The following is a 16,509-nucleotide window of genomic DNA, read 5'->3' as shown; positions in this document are numbered from 1 at the left end:
GGTTTGTGTGGAATTAACTTTTTTTATAAGACTTCAGGAAGGTATGGATGAGTTCTATTCAACTTTCATGTGTATTTCTAGAATTTGATGCTTTATCAAGACTTGGAATCCCAGATGCCGTGAACTATATAAAGAAAAGATACAAGAATACACAACTCTTGTTTTTGAAGGCAGCTTGTGTTGGTCAAGGACTTGTGGACCAGGTGGAAGCATCAGTAGAGGAAGCCATCAGCTCGGGGACATGGGTTGATATTTCTGTATGTTTTACCTTTTTTTATTAAGTTTTTCTTAAACCAATAATGAGTGATACTTTACTAAAATGTGTCCATTTTAGAAATAAGTTATGTAAAACTAATATTGCCTTTAGAAGTAAATTCTAGCAGTCATTGTTACAACAGAAATGAAATTTTAGTTATTTTAGGCTTAAAATGATGTTGTGAGTACATATAATCAAATCCAGAATTTTATAAATCTCAGAAACAAAGAAAATAATATAGCAAACATTTCAGTCCTGAAAGTAAAATTGGTGAGATTTTGCACATCTGAATGAGTTTTCTTTCTAGTTGCTATGAAAAAATACCCTGATAAAACCAACTTCAGGGTGAGCAGGCTTGTTTTAGCTCACAGTTCCATCTTGCCAGTCTATCATCATGGGAAGTCAAGGGAGAAGGAATGTGAAGCAGCTAGTCATAACACATCCACAGTCAAGGGCAGAGAGCAGACTAATGCATGCCTGCTTGTCAGTGCTCGATTTACTTTCTTCCTTTTTATCCAGTCTAGGACCAAAACCCAGGGAATGGTTCCACTAACTTTTAGGCCGAGTCTTCCCATACTAGTTAACACTAGCAAGGCAGTCCTCCACAGATGGGCCCAGAGGCCAGCCTGATCTAGATTGTCCCTCATTCAGACTCTTCTCAAGTGATTCTACATTGTGTCAGTTAGCAATTGAAAGTAGCTATCATAATGCCTTTTCCAAGTGTGTACAACTGCCCTGGCCTGGTTATCCCTTCTCCAGTAATCTAATGTATTACCATGAACTGCTTTAGCACCAATAGTGTTGTTCAAGGTTCAGCTGCCCCTCATGCCGCAGAAACACTTCAGAATGGGTAAAGGTAAGCTGGAGACCAGTCTGTTATTCCTAATAAGAACATAGGTGTTTTTATAAGATAGGAAAGCTGCTTGTGGGTATGAATTCTTAAGGCTTCTTTATTCTTACAGCAGATCTCAGATAATTTCTGTGTGGTAGGCACTGTTCTATAGGCTACAAATAATGGTAAACAAACAAACCCGTGTCTTCTCTTAAGATAGACAGTTCATAGGGACAGATACATAAAATAGTAATTAAATATAATAATTCAGGTGATAGAGCTGAAAAGAAACTTTGTACAGGTAAGGTTGTCAGAACTTACTGGTGAATTGTATGTAGGTTTAAGAGAGAAACACAGAGGGTTCTGTAGATTTTGGTGGTGGTTTGCCCAACTTGATAGTCCTATAAGGCATGCAAGTGGGGAAACTGGGTATAAAAAAATGATTTTTTATACAATTTGCAAAGTTGGGATCATAACTGCTTCTGAAAGCCACTGACTGACTTACTGACTTAAATGAGGACACTTAAGGGGAATCACATTTATAACTGTATCTTCACACATATGTGTTATACATATGAACAGATAACCTGTGTTTCACTGCATTTCTCGCATTTTCATTTTGCTTGTAATTCCAGCCTCTGCTGCCCAGTTCTTTGTCATCTGAGGATGCTGCCATGCTGCTTCAGCAGGTGATGAGACCCTTCAGCAAGCAAGCCTCAGCTCTCATCTTCAGCGACACAGTTGTGGTCAGTGAGAAGTTCATAAGCGACTGCACAGAGCTGTTCAGCCAGCAGATGCACCAGAAGGCAGAAAAGGTAGCCCAGCTTTCTCTGCCTGCTAACCTTAGCTGCATTCTTTCCATTCAGGGCCAGCCTACCTTTGGGGAAATGCTGTAGCAGTCTGACCACAAAGGAGTATCATCTTACACAACTTTTCCATGTCCTCTACGATTCATTATTCCTTTTCTTCATCTTCATTAGAACCTGTTAAAAGTTAGCAAATGAATTTTACAAATGAAAATCTTATCAATAAAATTATATAGTTTTTGAATTTAAGTCGCCAAAGGATTTTATTAACTGGTAAATCTTAAAATTCATAAAAAGTTACTCATATTTAAGTTAAGCTTATTTTGTGATCAGAGAGACATCAAAGAAAGAAAATCAGTGAGCATATTTTTAGTACAAAGCCTGCACAACACCACAGATAATCACTAAATATGGCAAATCCTCTTTGATTTTACCTGGTTAGAAGAGACAGGATGACTCACTGAGAACAGAAATTTTGTCACTTGAAGTTCATTCATTTTCAAGAATGAGGGTGCAGTGCTGTAAGTCTTTGGGCTCAAAGTCAACTCCAAGCTCTATAGTAAGAGCCTGTCCTAACCAATCTAAACCTGATCATTTATGAAAAATATGTTTGTATGAACCTGTGTTTGGGTACCCTCAGAAGTCAGCAAAGGGTATTGAGGCCCCTGAAATTTAAGTCACAGGTAGCCGTGAGCTGCCATGATGGTGCTGCAACCAAAGCTGGATCTTCCACAGGGGTAGCTGGTGCTCATCACCACTGCCATCTCTACAGTTCCTGAACAATTTTCTTTTTTAAATTTTAGTATTTGATTTCTGTCTAAAAATATTTTGAAGCACAGTTCTTGCCAGGCCTGTCTTCACAGCTATTCAGTTCCTGCTTGTAGTTAAAATCACCACCCGTGTATAAAACCTATTGTTAGATAAAACAAGCCCTATGTCCTAATTTACTGTTGCCGGATTCATGCAGACCTAGTAAATGTGTAAATCACTTGTGGCTAACTATATTCTTTTAAACCTTCCTAATGTGACAGTTGCCGATAGTTTTCTGCAGGTGTCCTGTTAAGCAGACAAAAATAGATATAAGTAACATCAGTAAACTTTAGGGTTATTGATTTATTCTGTGCTTGGACATATTGCTTATCTTCAAAGGAAAAAAATGATACTCTGGTAAGAATATATGTAAATACAAGGCTGGAAGTGTGTGTGTGTGTGTGTGTGTGTGTGTGTGTGTGTGTGTGTGAGCTATCACTTATTAAAAAATTGTTCATTGTCTTTCTTTGAACTCTGTTTAACCAAAAATAAAAAATAAAATTGGGTTTAGAGAGAGATTATCTTATTACTGGAATCCTTATTATCCTAAGCATCTTCCCTAAGAAGCCAAAAAGAAAATCATAATATTTTTACTGTGAAAACATTCTTTTGTCACTAGAGATTAAAGAACTATTTCTCATTATTTAAAAAAAAAAAAAACTGATTTCTTAAGCATGCCAAAACCAGTGACAGCTGGCGAAGACTGCATCTCTCGCTCTGCAGTCAGATGCTCTGTGGTTGCCTTGCTGCTTTCATTAGCCAGGCCAAGAAGAGCAGCAAATGAGACCAAGGTACCAAGAATCATCCTCAGAGCAGCAGTTATGAGTGTTATCATCTGTAGCAATGAAACCTAACAGTGATAATTAGGATATGTGAGTAAACAAGCAACTTCTCTGCTGTTTGAAATGTTGTATATATAAATATATATTACCTACCAAAAAGCATGTTTTATTTCAGGAAATGAAAAATAACCCTGTGCATTTAATCACTGAAGAAGATCTGAAGCAAGTTTCCATTTTAGAAAGTGTTAATACAAATAAAAAGGATAAAAAAGATGAGCGCAGGAAGAAAGCAACAGGTAATAAATCAATAATACGTGAGACTCAAAGATGAGTCGTCTGTAAGTACATGTAATAGTACAAAGGGGTTTCATTAGTGCATTTCCAGACTTGCGAATCAGATAGCCCCCTTCTGAAAAACCATTAAGAAAAGAGCAATGCTGGGACTCTCTCAGTACCTGCTAACCACAGGCATGTGTGCTAGCAGCGACAACATGGTGCTGGCACAGGTACAACACACAGAAATCAGCCCAAGGAGCTTCAGCTATTGAGTTCCTGACAAAGGGGCTGAAAACTTACATTGGAAAAATGATGCCCCTTTAGCAAGTGCTGCTGGGAAAGTTGCGTTTTTATCTTTTTGCATGAACTTTGTACTAAGGCTATTTGAAAGACTTTATATTTCATTGATTCTTTTTTATTTTAACTCTAATCTGAACCAAATCTTGCTACTAAATTAAAATTTAAGTTTTTTTAATTTTTAATTGTATGTGTATAGATGTGTTGCCTGCATGTATGTTTATGCACCACATGTGTGCCTGGTGCCTGAGGAGGCCGGAAGAGGGCCTCAGGACCCTCAGGAACTGGAGTTACAGACAGTTGTGAAGCTGCCATGTAGATCCTGAGAACTGAACATGAATTCTCTGTAAGAGCAGACAGTGCTCTTAACTAGTTAGCCAGCTCTCTCTTTAGCTCCTAGTAAATTAAATTTTAATGTTGAAAATAGAAATGACAGTTTATTCTGACTCTGTCTGTATTCGTGAAAAGATACAAAGCCTTTTTTGTGGCTCCCCATCTCTCCTGTTTTCCCGTCTGTGTTCTCTTATTTGCCGAGTTCATCTTTACTTCAAGGCCTCAGCAATAACTATGCTGCTTAACTTTATTGCTTCTTCCAAACTTAAAGTAACTGGATTCACCTTTCATTTAGAGTCAAATTCCAAGTTTCAACTCCTTGGGTGCCTTTCTAACCCCTCATAATAGTGGCCATACTTGTATTATTTCTCTAGTTTGGAGTGACTCCTCCTCAGCTGATTTTGCCATTGTAGTGTGTTATATTGTTTTGAAACCATTCCCATGGTCATATCCCTAGTCCCTAAAACACCACTTGGCATGGCTTCAGGTTTCCTAAGCCAGCAAATCTCCCTTTTAAACATTAAATTTGCATTTACACTCAGTAGTAAGTGTTCTAGGGAGCACTTTCATGGAGTTGAAAAGCACATGCACTTTCCCTGCTCTTATTAGTAGAAACAAATTATTAATGCTCTGCAGTGCTGAAAACTCTGATATTTGACTTTTTTCCTTAATAAACACAAACATATCTAACATGTATGCTTAAAACATAATTTTGCTATGAAAATCCATTTATATTTCATTAGCTAAAATTCTTCCTCTTATAAAACCTTTTTCTGCAAGACTCTGGAAATGTTTTGGATATTCTCTCCATCCTTCTAGAAAGGCACATTAAGTCCCTCAAGTGAATCCCAATACTATTTACACTTATGTTATCGCTGTGTTTAGAGTGGTATTTAGAAACACACAAGTGTGGTAGGTGACTAATCTGTCTCTCACACTACTTTGTTCTCATGACTGCAGTTGTATGGCAGTTATTAATTATATAATTAATTATGGTGCACTGAATCCTGTCCAATTCAAATGTCTGCCCATAAGAAACTCAATTCCAAATATTAAAGATACATTTCACTTTAGGCATGTGATTTTATTTATTTATTTATTTTTTGTCATTGTAAAACCAAAGAAAATAAATTCTAAGTTATAATGAAATCTAAGAAAATTCTGCTCAGGTGTTAGAAAAGTGTGTTTATAGAAATCACTTTATTTTACTCAATAAAGAACCTTTATGTTGAAAACTGTTTACTACGTATAGCCCACTGTAAGATGAGTATTCTGTTTTATAGACGAGATCCTAAATGTGGATATCTAATGCCAGATAACTACCTCAGTAATGTGTCTTTGTTCTCTTGCACAGTATTTAAGCATCTCTCATGAATTGTGTTTATTAACTCTTTAGTAAATAAATTACTTGATTGAAAATAACTAATTATTGGGCAGTGGCACACGCCTTTCATCCCAGCACTCGGGAAGCAAAGGTAGGAGAATCTCTTGAGTTCGAGGCCAGGTTGGTCTACAGAGTGAGTTCCAGGATAGCTAGGGCTGTTACTCAGAGAAACCCTATCTTGAAAAGAGAGAGAGAGAGAGAGAGAAAGAGAGAGAGAGATAGAGAGAGAGAGAGAGAGAGAGAGAGAATAACTAATTGATAATTGATTAGTTAATAAATCAATTGATAATGGCATTTTTCTGTTACTGATTTAATGCACACAGATGTTTATCAAGTATCTGGTTTTTTTCAACTATTACATCTCAAGTATTCTTAATCTAGATGAGTGCTGTGTGCGTCAGACTCCTCCAAGCATGGGGAATAATCAGTCTTTTAGGCAGAGGGTAAAATAGTGCTGTGATAACAGAGATGAATAAATGATTGTTTCTCTGAGGGTACAAGAAAAGGGGAGGGGTGGCTGGAGAGATGGCTCAGTGTTTAAGAACACTGGCTGCTCGTGCAGAGGATCCCGAGTTAAGTCGCAGCACCAACATGGTGGCTGACAGCCTCCCCCTTCCGTAACTCCAGTTCCAGAGGCCCGGGCCCTCTCGGGCCTCCATGGGCACTGCATGCATGTGGTACACAAACATATGGAAAAACACTCATACTCTTGAAATAATTTTTCAAAAAAGACAAGAAAGGAAAGGTGAAGGAATGGATTTGGCTGCAAGGATATCAGGAAGCTACAGAAAAGAGGCAGCATGGAGTAGATTACAGTTCAGACAATCTCAGGAGTTTGCTTAAGTTCAAGAGATTTCTATTTTTAGTGATAGAACCTATTGATGTTACTATCTTTATCACCTTGGTATGAAAACTGGCCTCTAAAGGAACTCAAATTTTTCTTTAGCTTGCTTTTCATTTTTCTGTCATTTGTTTATACAGCAACATATTATCGTCATTTTCTAAAACTTGTTAATTAAATAATACTAACTAATGTGTTTCTACCAGAGGGCTCTGGAAGTGTGAGAGGAGGAGGAGGGGGCAACGCCAGAGAATACAAAATTAAAAAAGTCAAGAAGAAAGGAAGAAAAGATGATGATAGTGATGATGAGTCTCAGTCATCTCATGCTGGTGTGTAGCTTTTACTTCACTATTTATTTGTGTGTATATGTTTTAACATTTTTCTTACAATGCATATAATTAGGTATGTGCATTCAAATAGAAAGTATTTGTTTTGTATTTTCAGTGATTACAAATTTCACAGCTTAATAATATAAAGTATAAACTTGTCTCTTAGTTTTCATGCCAGAAATCACTAAACAGAAAGTGTCTTCTATGGTCTTTGACAGTCAAGTCACTCCTTTTTTTAAGGCTTGTCAGTGCATAGTCATTCTTCATGCAAAAACAGCACAGCTTATAGTGTGTATTGCCACTCAGCTCCCAGTGATAAACTCATGACAGTTTATAAAAATGCACAGTTAGAAGATAAAAGAATTGAAAAGTAGTAACACTGGAAACAAAATTACTTTCAAGCCATGCATTGGGGCACACAGTTATAATCCCAGCACTTAAAGAGGTAGAGGCATGGTGGTACACACCTTTAATCCTACCCAGCACTCAGAAGGGAGAGGCAGGTAGATCTCTGTGAGTTTAGATCAACCTAGTCTACAAAGTGAACAAAGTGAATTCCAGGAGAGCTAAGGCTGTTGCACAGAGAAACCCTGTATTGAAAAACCACCAAAAAGAGAAGGGGGGGAGGGGGGGATGTAGGGAGGGAGGGGAGGAGGGAGGGAAGGAGGGAGAAATACAGAAAGAAAGAAAGAAAGAAAGAAAGAGAGAGAGAGAGAGAGAGAGAGAGAGAGAGAGAGAAAGAAAGAAAAAGAGGTAGATGCAGAAGAACCAGGAATTGAAGGACCAGCCTTGAGTTTTACTCATATTAGGCTATATGAGACCTTGTCCCGAAACTAAATCAGAATTGGAATCAATCTTAATGCTGGAGTGGTATTTAGAAATGCTGGCTTTTCCTTTTTGAGATTAGCTGCAAATGGAGGAATGTAGCATTGGCTCACTTATTGGTATAATTATAACAAAAGGGGTGAAAAATTTTTAGAAGATGTAGAATACAAAAAAGGGGTGGGGTAGGGAAGGAAATGAAGAAAAGCGCAAGGAAACAAAAAGTTTGACTACTAGAGCCAGCAGAGTGTTGATCCATATGAGACGAGAAGGAATCCAGTTCTACATAACTCAGTAGCCAGTGTTGATTCAAACTTCTAGTCTGACCCTAGGCAGTTTGTTTTAGGCATTAAAATTGCAGTACAATTTGGGAAAAGGTTTACTAATGTAACCCAGTCTCCCCCATAAGGTGGGTTCTAGAGCAAAGTTATATGTAGTACCTTAAAGGCCTGTGAGATAGTACAGGTCACCTGGCGTATTAGCCACCTCTATCTAGTCTGCTTGTGGGATTTTGGCATAACCTGGCCTACAGATAGGGCAAGGATCTTCTAGGCTATTACTCACCTCCATTCCCCACCTTCCAGGCCGAAAGTAAGCTCCATGTCTGTAAATGGAGGCTGCTTGTACATTTCCAACTGCTAAGACCCAAATAATCACACGGAAACTATGTTAATTATGACACTACTCAACCATTAGTTCAGGCATGTTAGCTAGCTCATATCTTAAATTAACCCATTTCTATTCTGTGTATCACCATGAGGCTGTGGCTTACCAGGTAAGGTTCCTGTATCTGTTCCTTCAGCAGCTACATGGCATCTCTTTAACTCCGCTTACTTTCACTCCACGTCTGTGTTCAGATTTCCTGCCTGGCTTTGCTCTGCTAAGCCATTGGCCGAAACAACTTTATTCATTAACCATTGGCAATAAAATATATTCATATTATACAGAGGGGAATCCCACATCACACATCTTTTCTTTTGAAAAGACAACTACATGGTTTACATTCCTGGTTTCCCTAATTGTATCTAAAAACCAAGGACCTTTGTGTACCCAGTGCCTCTTTTCCTTGAAAGAATTCTTGGAAATAGTTGAAGACAGTGAAAGGGGAAAAATAGATATTGGAAGCTGATACAAAGAATCACAAGGTTATTTGAAATTGTACAGTACATGGCTGGCTTGTTGCTGACATCTGAGAGGAAATTAATTAACTGCTTCTTGCATCTTTCATTTCCTAGAGTTCTTAATGTTTGCCAAGGTTAACTGCAAGAGACATCGTATTTTGTTCTTCTAAATAAATTTATATTTTCCCATTTTGAATAAAGGCTCATGGAATATAGCCTCCTCGTCCCCAGCAACAATTTTAAAAAGTGATAAGTAAACCTCCAATGAAGATAATATGCTACTATATGCAACATCATAATTGCTTAGGCTTCCCTTTAAAGTACCTAAGAAATGATAAAATAACTAACACTGTTATTATACAGAAAATACTGTTAATTAAAGCAGAGTGTCCAATAGAAACAGTTTACTCTGTCTATTCTTACTGTAAACAGCATCAATATGGCTTTGTGTATGTTATTTTTCATTTTGTGTGCTTATTAATGAATTCCCAAGATACAGTGGGAACAATAATAAAGAGGAATTTTTAAAGTTATTCTTTAATACCTGTGATCATAGAGAAATGAGGCATGTGACATTCTTTTGTGTATAGATTATGAGGCACTATAAGAGTAGTAAAACCATTCTACCTTAAAAGTAATTTTAGTGCTTTGAAACAGGGTTATGTTGTAATCTCTGAAATGGAGGGTGAAATTAAGTTCTCAACTAAAACACAGAATCAAATCAGTATGAAAGATTACTGAAAGAAATTTAATTTAACCACCTATAAAAGGCTTGTGAGAAACAAACAGGAAAAGACTATTTAGTGTGAACATTAGGGTTACAGAACAGATCTTAGAAGGGTCTAAAACTTGGGTATCTACCTTGAAGCTATGAATTCATCTGTTCAGATTCTCATTAAGACAGAAAATTGATTTTTGAGCCATTTTCTTTTATTGCTAAGGTTTCACTTATTGAATCAATATCTGATTTAGCTGGAAATAATCACTTGTATTAAAGGTATAGCTTTATTATTTATAATGAAAATGTTGTTTATTTTCTTTGCTACCAATATTTTTTCAAGTAAGTGGTTAGCCATGACATTTCTACAATTAACAACATTTCCATACACTAGCTGCACACTAATCTTTATTTTTATTATTCATTAGTATAGAATTGTGTTTGTGAAAGCAAGAATAAATTATAAAGGTTTTTATTTATATCTTTCCAAAAAGGTAAATGTTAACATAGTCTTATCACTTTCTGAAGTTCTCATGTAAATTCCAAGGCTGACTTGTCTTCAATAAGTACTCAGTTTTGTGAAGAAGAAAAATTTGTTCTGTGTCAGCTGTTGACAGAAGAGAAATCACTCTCTTCTGAAAGATCATCTCTTAATTGTCCTGATGCCCTGATACCTGACTATTTGCATTTCCTACATTAGCTGAGAGGAGAGAGGCCCCTAGGCCTGTGACATCTTACAGAGAACAGTCATTTTTAAAGGAAGTTAAAAAGAATGAAATTCTACCAAACAGACTTTCAAAATTTAATTTTATTAGATAGTTATATTTGAAAGTAGCAGTTTTGTTGACATAAAATGTGTTGCTGTCTGGTGAGGTGTGTAATTCTGCCTGGCTTTTGCTCTTGACTATGTGTTTCATTTTCTTATTGCTGATACACACACAGGAAAGAAGAAGCCAGACATCATGTTCATGTTCCAGGATGAAATTGAAGATTACTTAAAGAAACATGTGCAAGATGCCCCTGAGGAGTTTATTTCCGAACTTGCAGAATACCTAATAAAGCAAGTATAAATTACTGGTAGTCTTACCATTTTTGACAGAATGTAATTTTCACTAATATCTCTAAAACCACATTTTAGCACCCCTACCCAAGAAAGGGTTTCTGGTTATACTGGAATTCACTCTATAGACCAATCTGGCCTCTAACTTACAGAAATTTGTCTGCCTCTGTCTCCAGAGTGCTGGGATTAAAGGTGTGCACCATCAACACCTTGCTAGACCCCCCCCCCCCAAATCTTTGGATTTAATTTAATCAATGGAATTCCAAGTTCATTTTCCTTCAGAGGCAGTTAAGATTTGGTAAATGATTTGGACAGTAAGGACATTAGAAGCTGAGAACCCTGAAGTGTTCATTGAAGTTGCAGTCTTATGTCTTGATTGGAACTAATCACTAACTGGTTCCTTACATAGCATAAAAAAACAGCATTTAAAAGGAGAAAGGAATCATTTTCTATTTTTATTTGACAGAGAATAAACAGTATTTACTTTTAGTTTCTGGAAGAGGGAAAATGGACCTCAAAAAGAATATGTCCAGAAATGTCTACCTTGTAAATGAAACAAGCTAGATTTGCATGCAGAAATGAAAGAAATTTTACATAACATAACCACTGTTACCCAGCCCTCAGGTTAAGCCCAGCAAATAGTCTCATAGAGATTATCAAAGACTTCGGGGAATCTAACTTCTTTATTTTGGAGTAGGACTTTTGTAGTGAGATAGTGAGATTTTTTTAAATATATGTAAATTTTATGCATAAATATATTGCAGAGCCATAGTCTATGAAAATAGAAAATAGATAGCTGACAATTGTGCACCGTTTTTGAAGTAATCAGTGATAGAGCATGTAGGGGTGTCTTAATCTATCATCTTAAATAGTACTTTGGACCCTGAGAGCTTCTCTGCTATGCTTCCTGACAATGAAGAGCAAACTTATCTTCTGCTAGTTCGCAAATTAACTTTAAAGGTCTGTTTCAGTTTATAGAGTTTTATTATCATTCTTGTCATCTTTCCTGCAATTACTTTGAATACTTCAAAATTATGAAAAAAAAATTTAAAAATTCATTTAAGTTATTATTCCTGGCCCTGTAAAGCAAACTCTTTACTGAAACTTGCTTCAGATTAATTTTATTTGTTAGAAATATGGGAGATTTTTAATGTGTTATTTTATTATAAACAAAATTTTTAAATACATAAATATAATACATTTTAATTGACTTTATTTATCTTGTCACAGACCTCTTAATAAAATGTATCTTGAAGTGGTACGGTCAGTGTTCATGTCTTCAACTTCTGCCTCTGGAACTGGCAGAAAACGTACAATCAAGGACTTACAAGAAGAGGTCTCAAACCTGTACAACAATATTAGATTATTTGAAAAGGGGATGAAGTATTTTGCAGGTATACTTAACAGTGTCTTTTTTTAATGGATTCTTGTAATTCTGAGAGGAAGTTAGGTCTTCATAAAGTGTTCTTCTTTTCCAGATGACACACAGACTGCTCTTACCAAGCACTTGCTGAAGACAGTGTGTACCGATATCACTAACCTCATGTTCAACTTCCTAGCTTCAGATTTAATGATGGCAGTAGAGGACCCTGCAGCCATTACAAGTGATGTATGTTAGTGATTTGCTTGCTGCATGATGTAATTTGAGTCTGAATACATTTTTATTTTTTCTCATTTGAAATAGTTCAAAGGGAAAATAAGAGTGTTTATATGGCAAAATTACTAAAGAATTTAAGTATAGTACAATGCTTATATCATTCTATAAGGATTGATAATATGGCCAAAGTACTTATAGTAAAGAGGTTTAATTACTTTATAACAAGTAAAACCTTTTCTAATTGTTTCTATCAGTCTTCCCCTTTTTCTCGTTGATTTATAACTCCCTTAATAGTTAGTCAGAGTTCCTTTAGTTGATAGTCATTTTCTTTTGATGGGAATATACCTCTTAAATACTGAGACAAACTCCAGTTCATTTGTTTAAAATTCGGATCTTAAAGTCCAGTGCAACCCATCACTTCTGCACTTGTTGTGTGAGGTAGAGCTGTGCCCAGTTACCTACAGGTAAAAGGGTTTGGTCTCTTCCTTTGTTGATGATAACCGTTCCTCTACCTCATTCTCTTTCTTCTGTTCCTTCTGGTTGGAGATTCAGGGAAAAGGAGTGAGAAGGTCGTCATGTGGCTCCCTGCATTTTTAACTGGCTTTGAAAGTGCTAAAACCACATGCATCAAATGCTGTGGCCTCCATTACTATGGTTTATTGCCACAGAGGTAGCATGATTTTTCTTGGTGTGTTTTAATCTTAGGTGACTCGCTTACATAATTAAGGCCCCTCCCACCCCAGACAGAAGTGCAGTTATTATTTTACCTCCGCTGCTACGCAGAGGATACTGGACTCCCTCTCTTTCACTTTGACAGCAATGCCCAACACTCTGACTTGTGTCATGTCTCCTGTCTCTTTACCTACTTCTCCTGTAAAACTACGTGCAGTCTATTTCTGTGGCCTTGTACAGACTGATATGAGACTGAGTCGCCTGTCTTCCCAGACACAGCATACCTGCCAGCCTTTCCATCAAGCTTTTCAGTGGCCCTTCCTGAAATGTTGTAGAAGAATGTTCCGTCTAGTCCACAGGACCACAAAATTCAGTGTCTCCATCTGTGAAAGATGAAGACATATTCCTTATACCACTTACCACACAAGCGTCTGGCCACAGAAAAGATCCACTGTTCTTCCTACAGGCATCCGTTTCTGTGTGGAAGCCGAGCGGCTGTGTGACACCGCTCTGGTGGCACTGAGAGGAAAAACTGCAGTCTCTTTACCCAAAGTCTCTGTTGCCACGTGTCTGTCACTCTGTAATCATCTAATCTCACTGGGGGCTGTAAAGATGAGGGCTACATAGAAGTTTTTTGGCTAATGTTTGGCTAGCTCTGTGGTTCTGTAGTAGTTTAACATTTTTAACTCCTGGTTTGAGACCTAACAGAACACAAGATATATTGCATTTAATAGTGTATTATAGCATTAAATATGTGGTAGAATTTTTATTTGTCTGTTTGGTCTTAGTATCCAAAATATATCAAAAACATAACCAAAATAATTTTTCCCTTACAGATAAGGAAAAAAATTTTAAGTAAATTGACAGAAGAAACCAAAGTAGCTCTCACCAAACTCCACAACTCTCTGAATGACAAAGTAAGTCAGTGCTAACCGGTGACTGTGATGAGAACTCGTGAATAGCATGCCATATGTCCATTCCAATCAACCCTTCTAGCCTGAGTCTAAAACTAGTGCTCCGTGTGCCCATCCCTTGCGGGAGCTGAAGGGCAAAGAAAGATGGGAGCACTTCACCGTTCAATCCTAAATCACGATTTCTGTTTACCCAATGCCCTGGTGAAAACTTTTGTATGGGGTGTGAAATTGCAAACCAGTATTAAATGTCTTTAAAAGTAAATTATGTAATTAAATGTCTTCAGAGCATAGAAGATTTCCTTTCTTGTCTGGATTCTGCAACAGAAGTTTGTGACATTATGGTGAAAAAGGGAGACAAAAAAAGGGAGAGGTAACGTTGACTCTGTTGTTGCTGCTCCTCAGCATGAGCTGCTTCCTAGCTGATATTTGGGTGGGACTGAGCATTTCACTGAGAGTCTACTCACCATCCTAATCCCACAGATGATTAGTCCTGGGACATTGTATTGGACTTGAAGCCTTCCTTACCTGAAACCTTATTTAAGTCATTATAACTTGTTTGATCCCAGCAACCTCAGAAAGTATACTTCAAGTCCCTTGCTATATAGCTTTGTTTGTAACTTCTTAGCATGTTTATCTACCGGTTTCATCTAAAGTTAAAGTAGTATGTGTACATATTCCCCATATTTAAAAAATTCCTTCAAATGCTGAGGAACCAAGTCATTAGAGAAGGTGAAGCAATGAATGCTGAAAGGAAAATGTATAAACAGTGAGTCTGTGTTAATTATGTATTTCTGTGATTTGGGTTTGCAGGCAGATACTGTTCCAGCATCGGCAGGCGCTGGCTGAGCAGCTGAAGGTCACAGAGGACCCTGCTCTTGTTCTGCACCTCACATCAGTCCTGTTGTTTCAGTTCTCCACCCACAGCATGCTCCACGCACCTGGGAGATGTGTCCCACAGATCATTGCTTTTCTTCACAACAAAATCCCAGAGGTACTACATTTTAATGCATTGCACATTTTTCAAGCTTTTAAACTTGGAGTATTTTGGATGTGAATCTTTGCCAACACTCAGCCAGAGACAGAGAGAGAGGGAGAGAGGGAGAGAGAATGATATAAGTCCTTAACATCTGTCTGCACCCAGAAATGGGGACAGTGTGTTAGGGGTTGCTTTTTTTTCTTTTTTAATTAAGTGTAGATTAAGGGTCTTTTAGCACTCTGTAAGATCTATGGTGATAAGTCCTCTAATTTTAGACTTAAGTTGTCAGAAAAGATACAAGAATGTCTGAACTTCTTTCTCAGTTTCCCTGGTTTTGATTTAGCCTCCAAGGACCCCTTCAAATTTCTTTTCCATTTCATTTAAGGAAGCCAACCCATAGCTAAGAACAATTCAGCTTCCTTGAGTCTTACTAGTTTGTGTTTTTGGTGATAGAGCCTAACTAAATCAGCTTCCTGTGACGTATGCACAAGCTTTGCTCTTCCCGATCTGCACCCTGTCTGAGTTCTGAGAGCACAGACCTTTCTTGTCGTACTCAGCTTTGCACTAACATGGCCATTGTCTCATGAAGATAAGGCTTTCAGTTTGTACTGTTCAAGCATATCTCCTTTCTCTGGTCACAGCAAATCGAATGTGCTTGGTACAGGTTCTTCTTCCTTCTGACAGGACCAGCATGCTCTCCTGGTAAAGTACCAAGGCTTGGTTGTACAGCAGTTAGTCAATCAAAATAAGAAGAGTGGGCAGAAAGAGGACCTGTCAGCTGATGAACTGGACAAGGAACAGCATGATGTCACCAATGCTACTCGGAAAGAGCTTCAGGAACTGTCTTTATCCATTAAGGACCTTGTTCTGAAGTCCAGGAAATCATCTGTGACAGAGGAGTGATGCCCTTCATCTGCTTTTATAGTGAGTCTTTTCCACAAAGTTGAAGATGAGTGATCACAAATTAATCAGTCAGCACACCCCACTCTCCCCACTAACCGCCCCCCACAATTCAAATAAAAGAGTGATATTGCATTAGATGCCAATCTTATGGAAATTTTTACAAGTTGAGTTCTCCTTGAAACATTTTCTTTTTACATAATCCTATGTATAATTTGTAATATAATAAAAAGGTTTTCAAAGAGTTTTGAATCTAGAGCAATTATATGCTTTAATTTCTTCTAGATGTTAAAATGAAAAATAAAGTAGAATACTTTTCATCTCTAGGGGAAAAAATTGTTTTCTATTTAATTTCCAAGTACCACTCCTCTATTTTGGCAGATATTTAAAATATTGTATTTTTTTCATGAAAAAATGTTATATCTGAAATAAGAATAAATAGGGAGTTCTACTTTCAAATTTATAGAGAATGCTTTAAAACTAGAAATTTCAAATATATTTTATATTACTAAGCTCAGGCTCTTGCTTTTGAGAGAAGGCCTCCTGCATAAACCTGTCCAGAGTCTGAGAGGCGCTTTGACAAGCGGGGACTCTGGACAAGCTTGCAGTGCTGTGCTCTCTTAAAGCAAACCCAGGGAAGGAGCCTTGAGGGCAAAGCTGAGGTTCTTGTGAGAACACAAGGCACATTGTACAGTGGGGTGGCTAAAAGGACAGAGGTGTTCTTTGATTGGCCCAGTTTAGATTTCTAAGTTTTGCTTGTTTGATTTCAGTGGCTGCTTAACC

At 37.4% G+C, this 16,509-nt stretch overlaps 1 protein-coding gene across 1 annotated transcript in view; it reads left to right on the top strand.

Annotated features, from left to right (window-relative positions):
• The window catches only part of Ufl1 (UFM1 specific ligase 1), a 29,762-nt gene extending 13,792 nt beyond the window's left edge, over window positions 1–15,970 (top strand). The window contains exons 9-19 of the mRNA XM_038347297.2: window positions 82–257; window positions 1,724–1,903; window positions 3,662–3,782; window positions 6,824–6,946; window positions 10,550–10,667; window positions 11,898–12,061; window positions 12,146–12,276; window positions 13,773–13,853; window positions 14,135–14,220; window positions 14,661–14,841; window positions 15,511–15,970. Coding sequence (XP_038203225.1) covers window positions 82–257; window positions 1,724–1,903; window positions 3,662–3,782; window positions 6,824–6,946; window positions 10,550–10,667; window positions 11,898–12,061; window positions 12,146–12,276; window positions 13,773–13,853; window positions 14,135–14,220; window positions 14,661–14,841; window positions 15,511–15,729 — 1,580 coding nt within the window. The 3' untranslated portion in view covers window positions 15,730–15,970. The remainder of the gene's footprint in view (window positions 1–81; window positions 258–1,723; window positions 1,904–3,661; window positions 3,783–6,823; window positions 6,947–10,549; window positions 10,668–11,897; window positions 12,062–12,145; window positions 12,277–13,772; window positions 13,854–14,134; window positions 14,221–14,660; window positions 14,842–15,510) is intronic.
• The last annotated feature ends 539 nt before the right edge of the window (window positions 15,971–16,509 follow it).

The sequence above is a fragment of the Arvicola amphibius genome, chromosome 11, assembly GCF_903992535.2.
Source record: "Arvicola amphibius chromosome 11, mArvAmp1.2, whole genome shotgun sequence".
NCBI classification, from domain to species: Eukaryota; Metazoa; Chordata; class Mammalia; order Rodentia; family Cricetidae; genus Arvicola; species Arvicola amphibius.
This window is presented reverse-complemented; position numbering and strand designations above follow the sequence as displayed.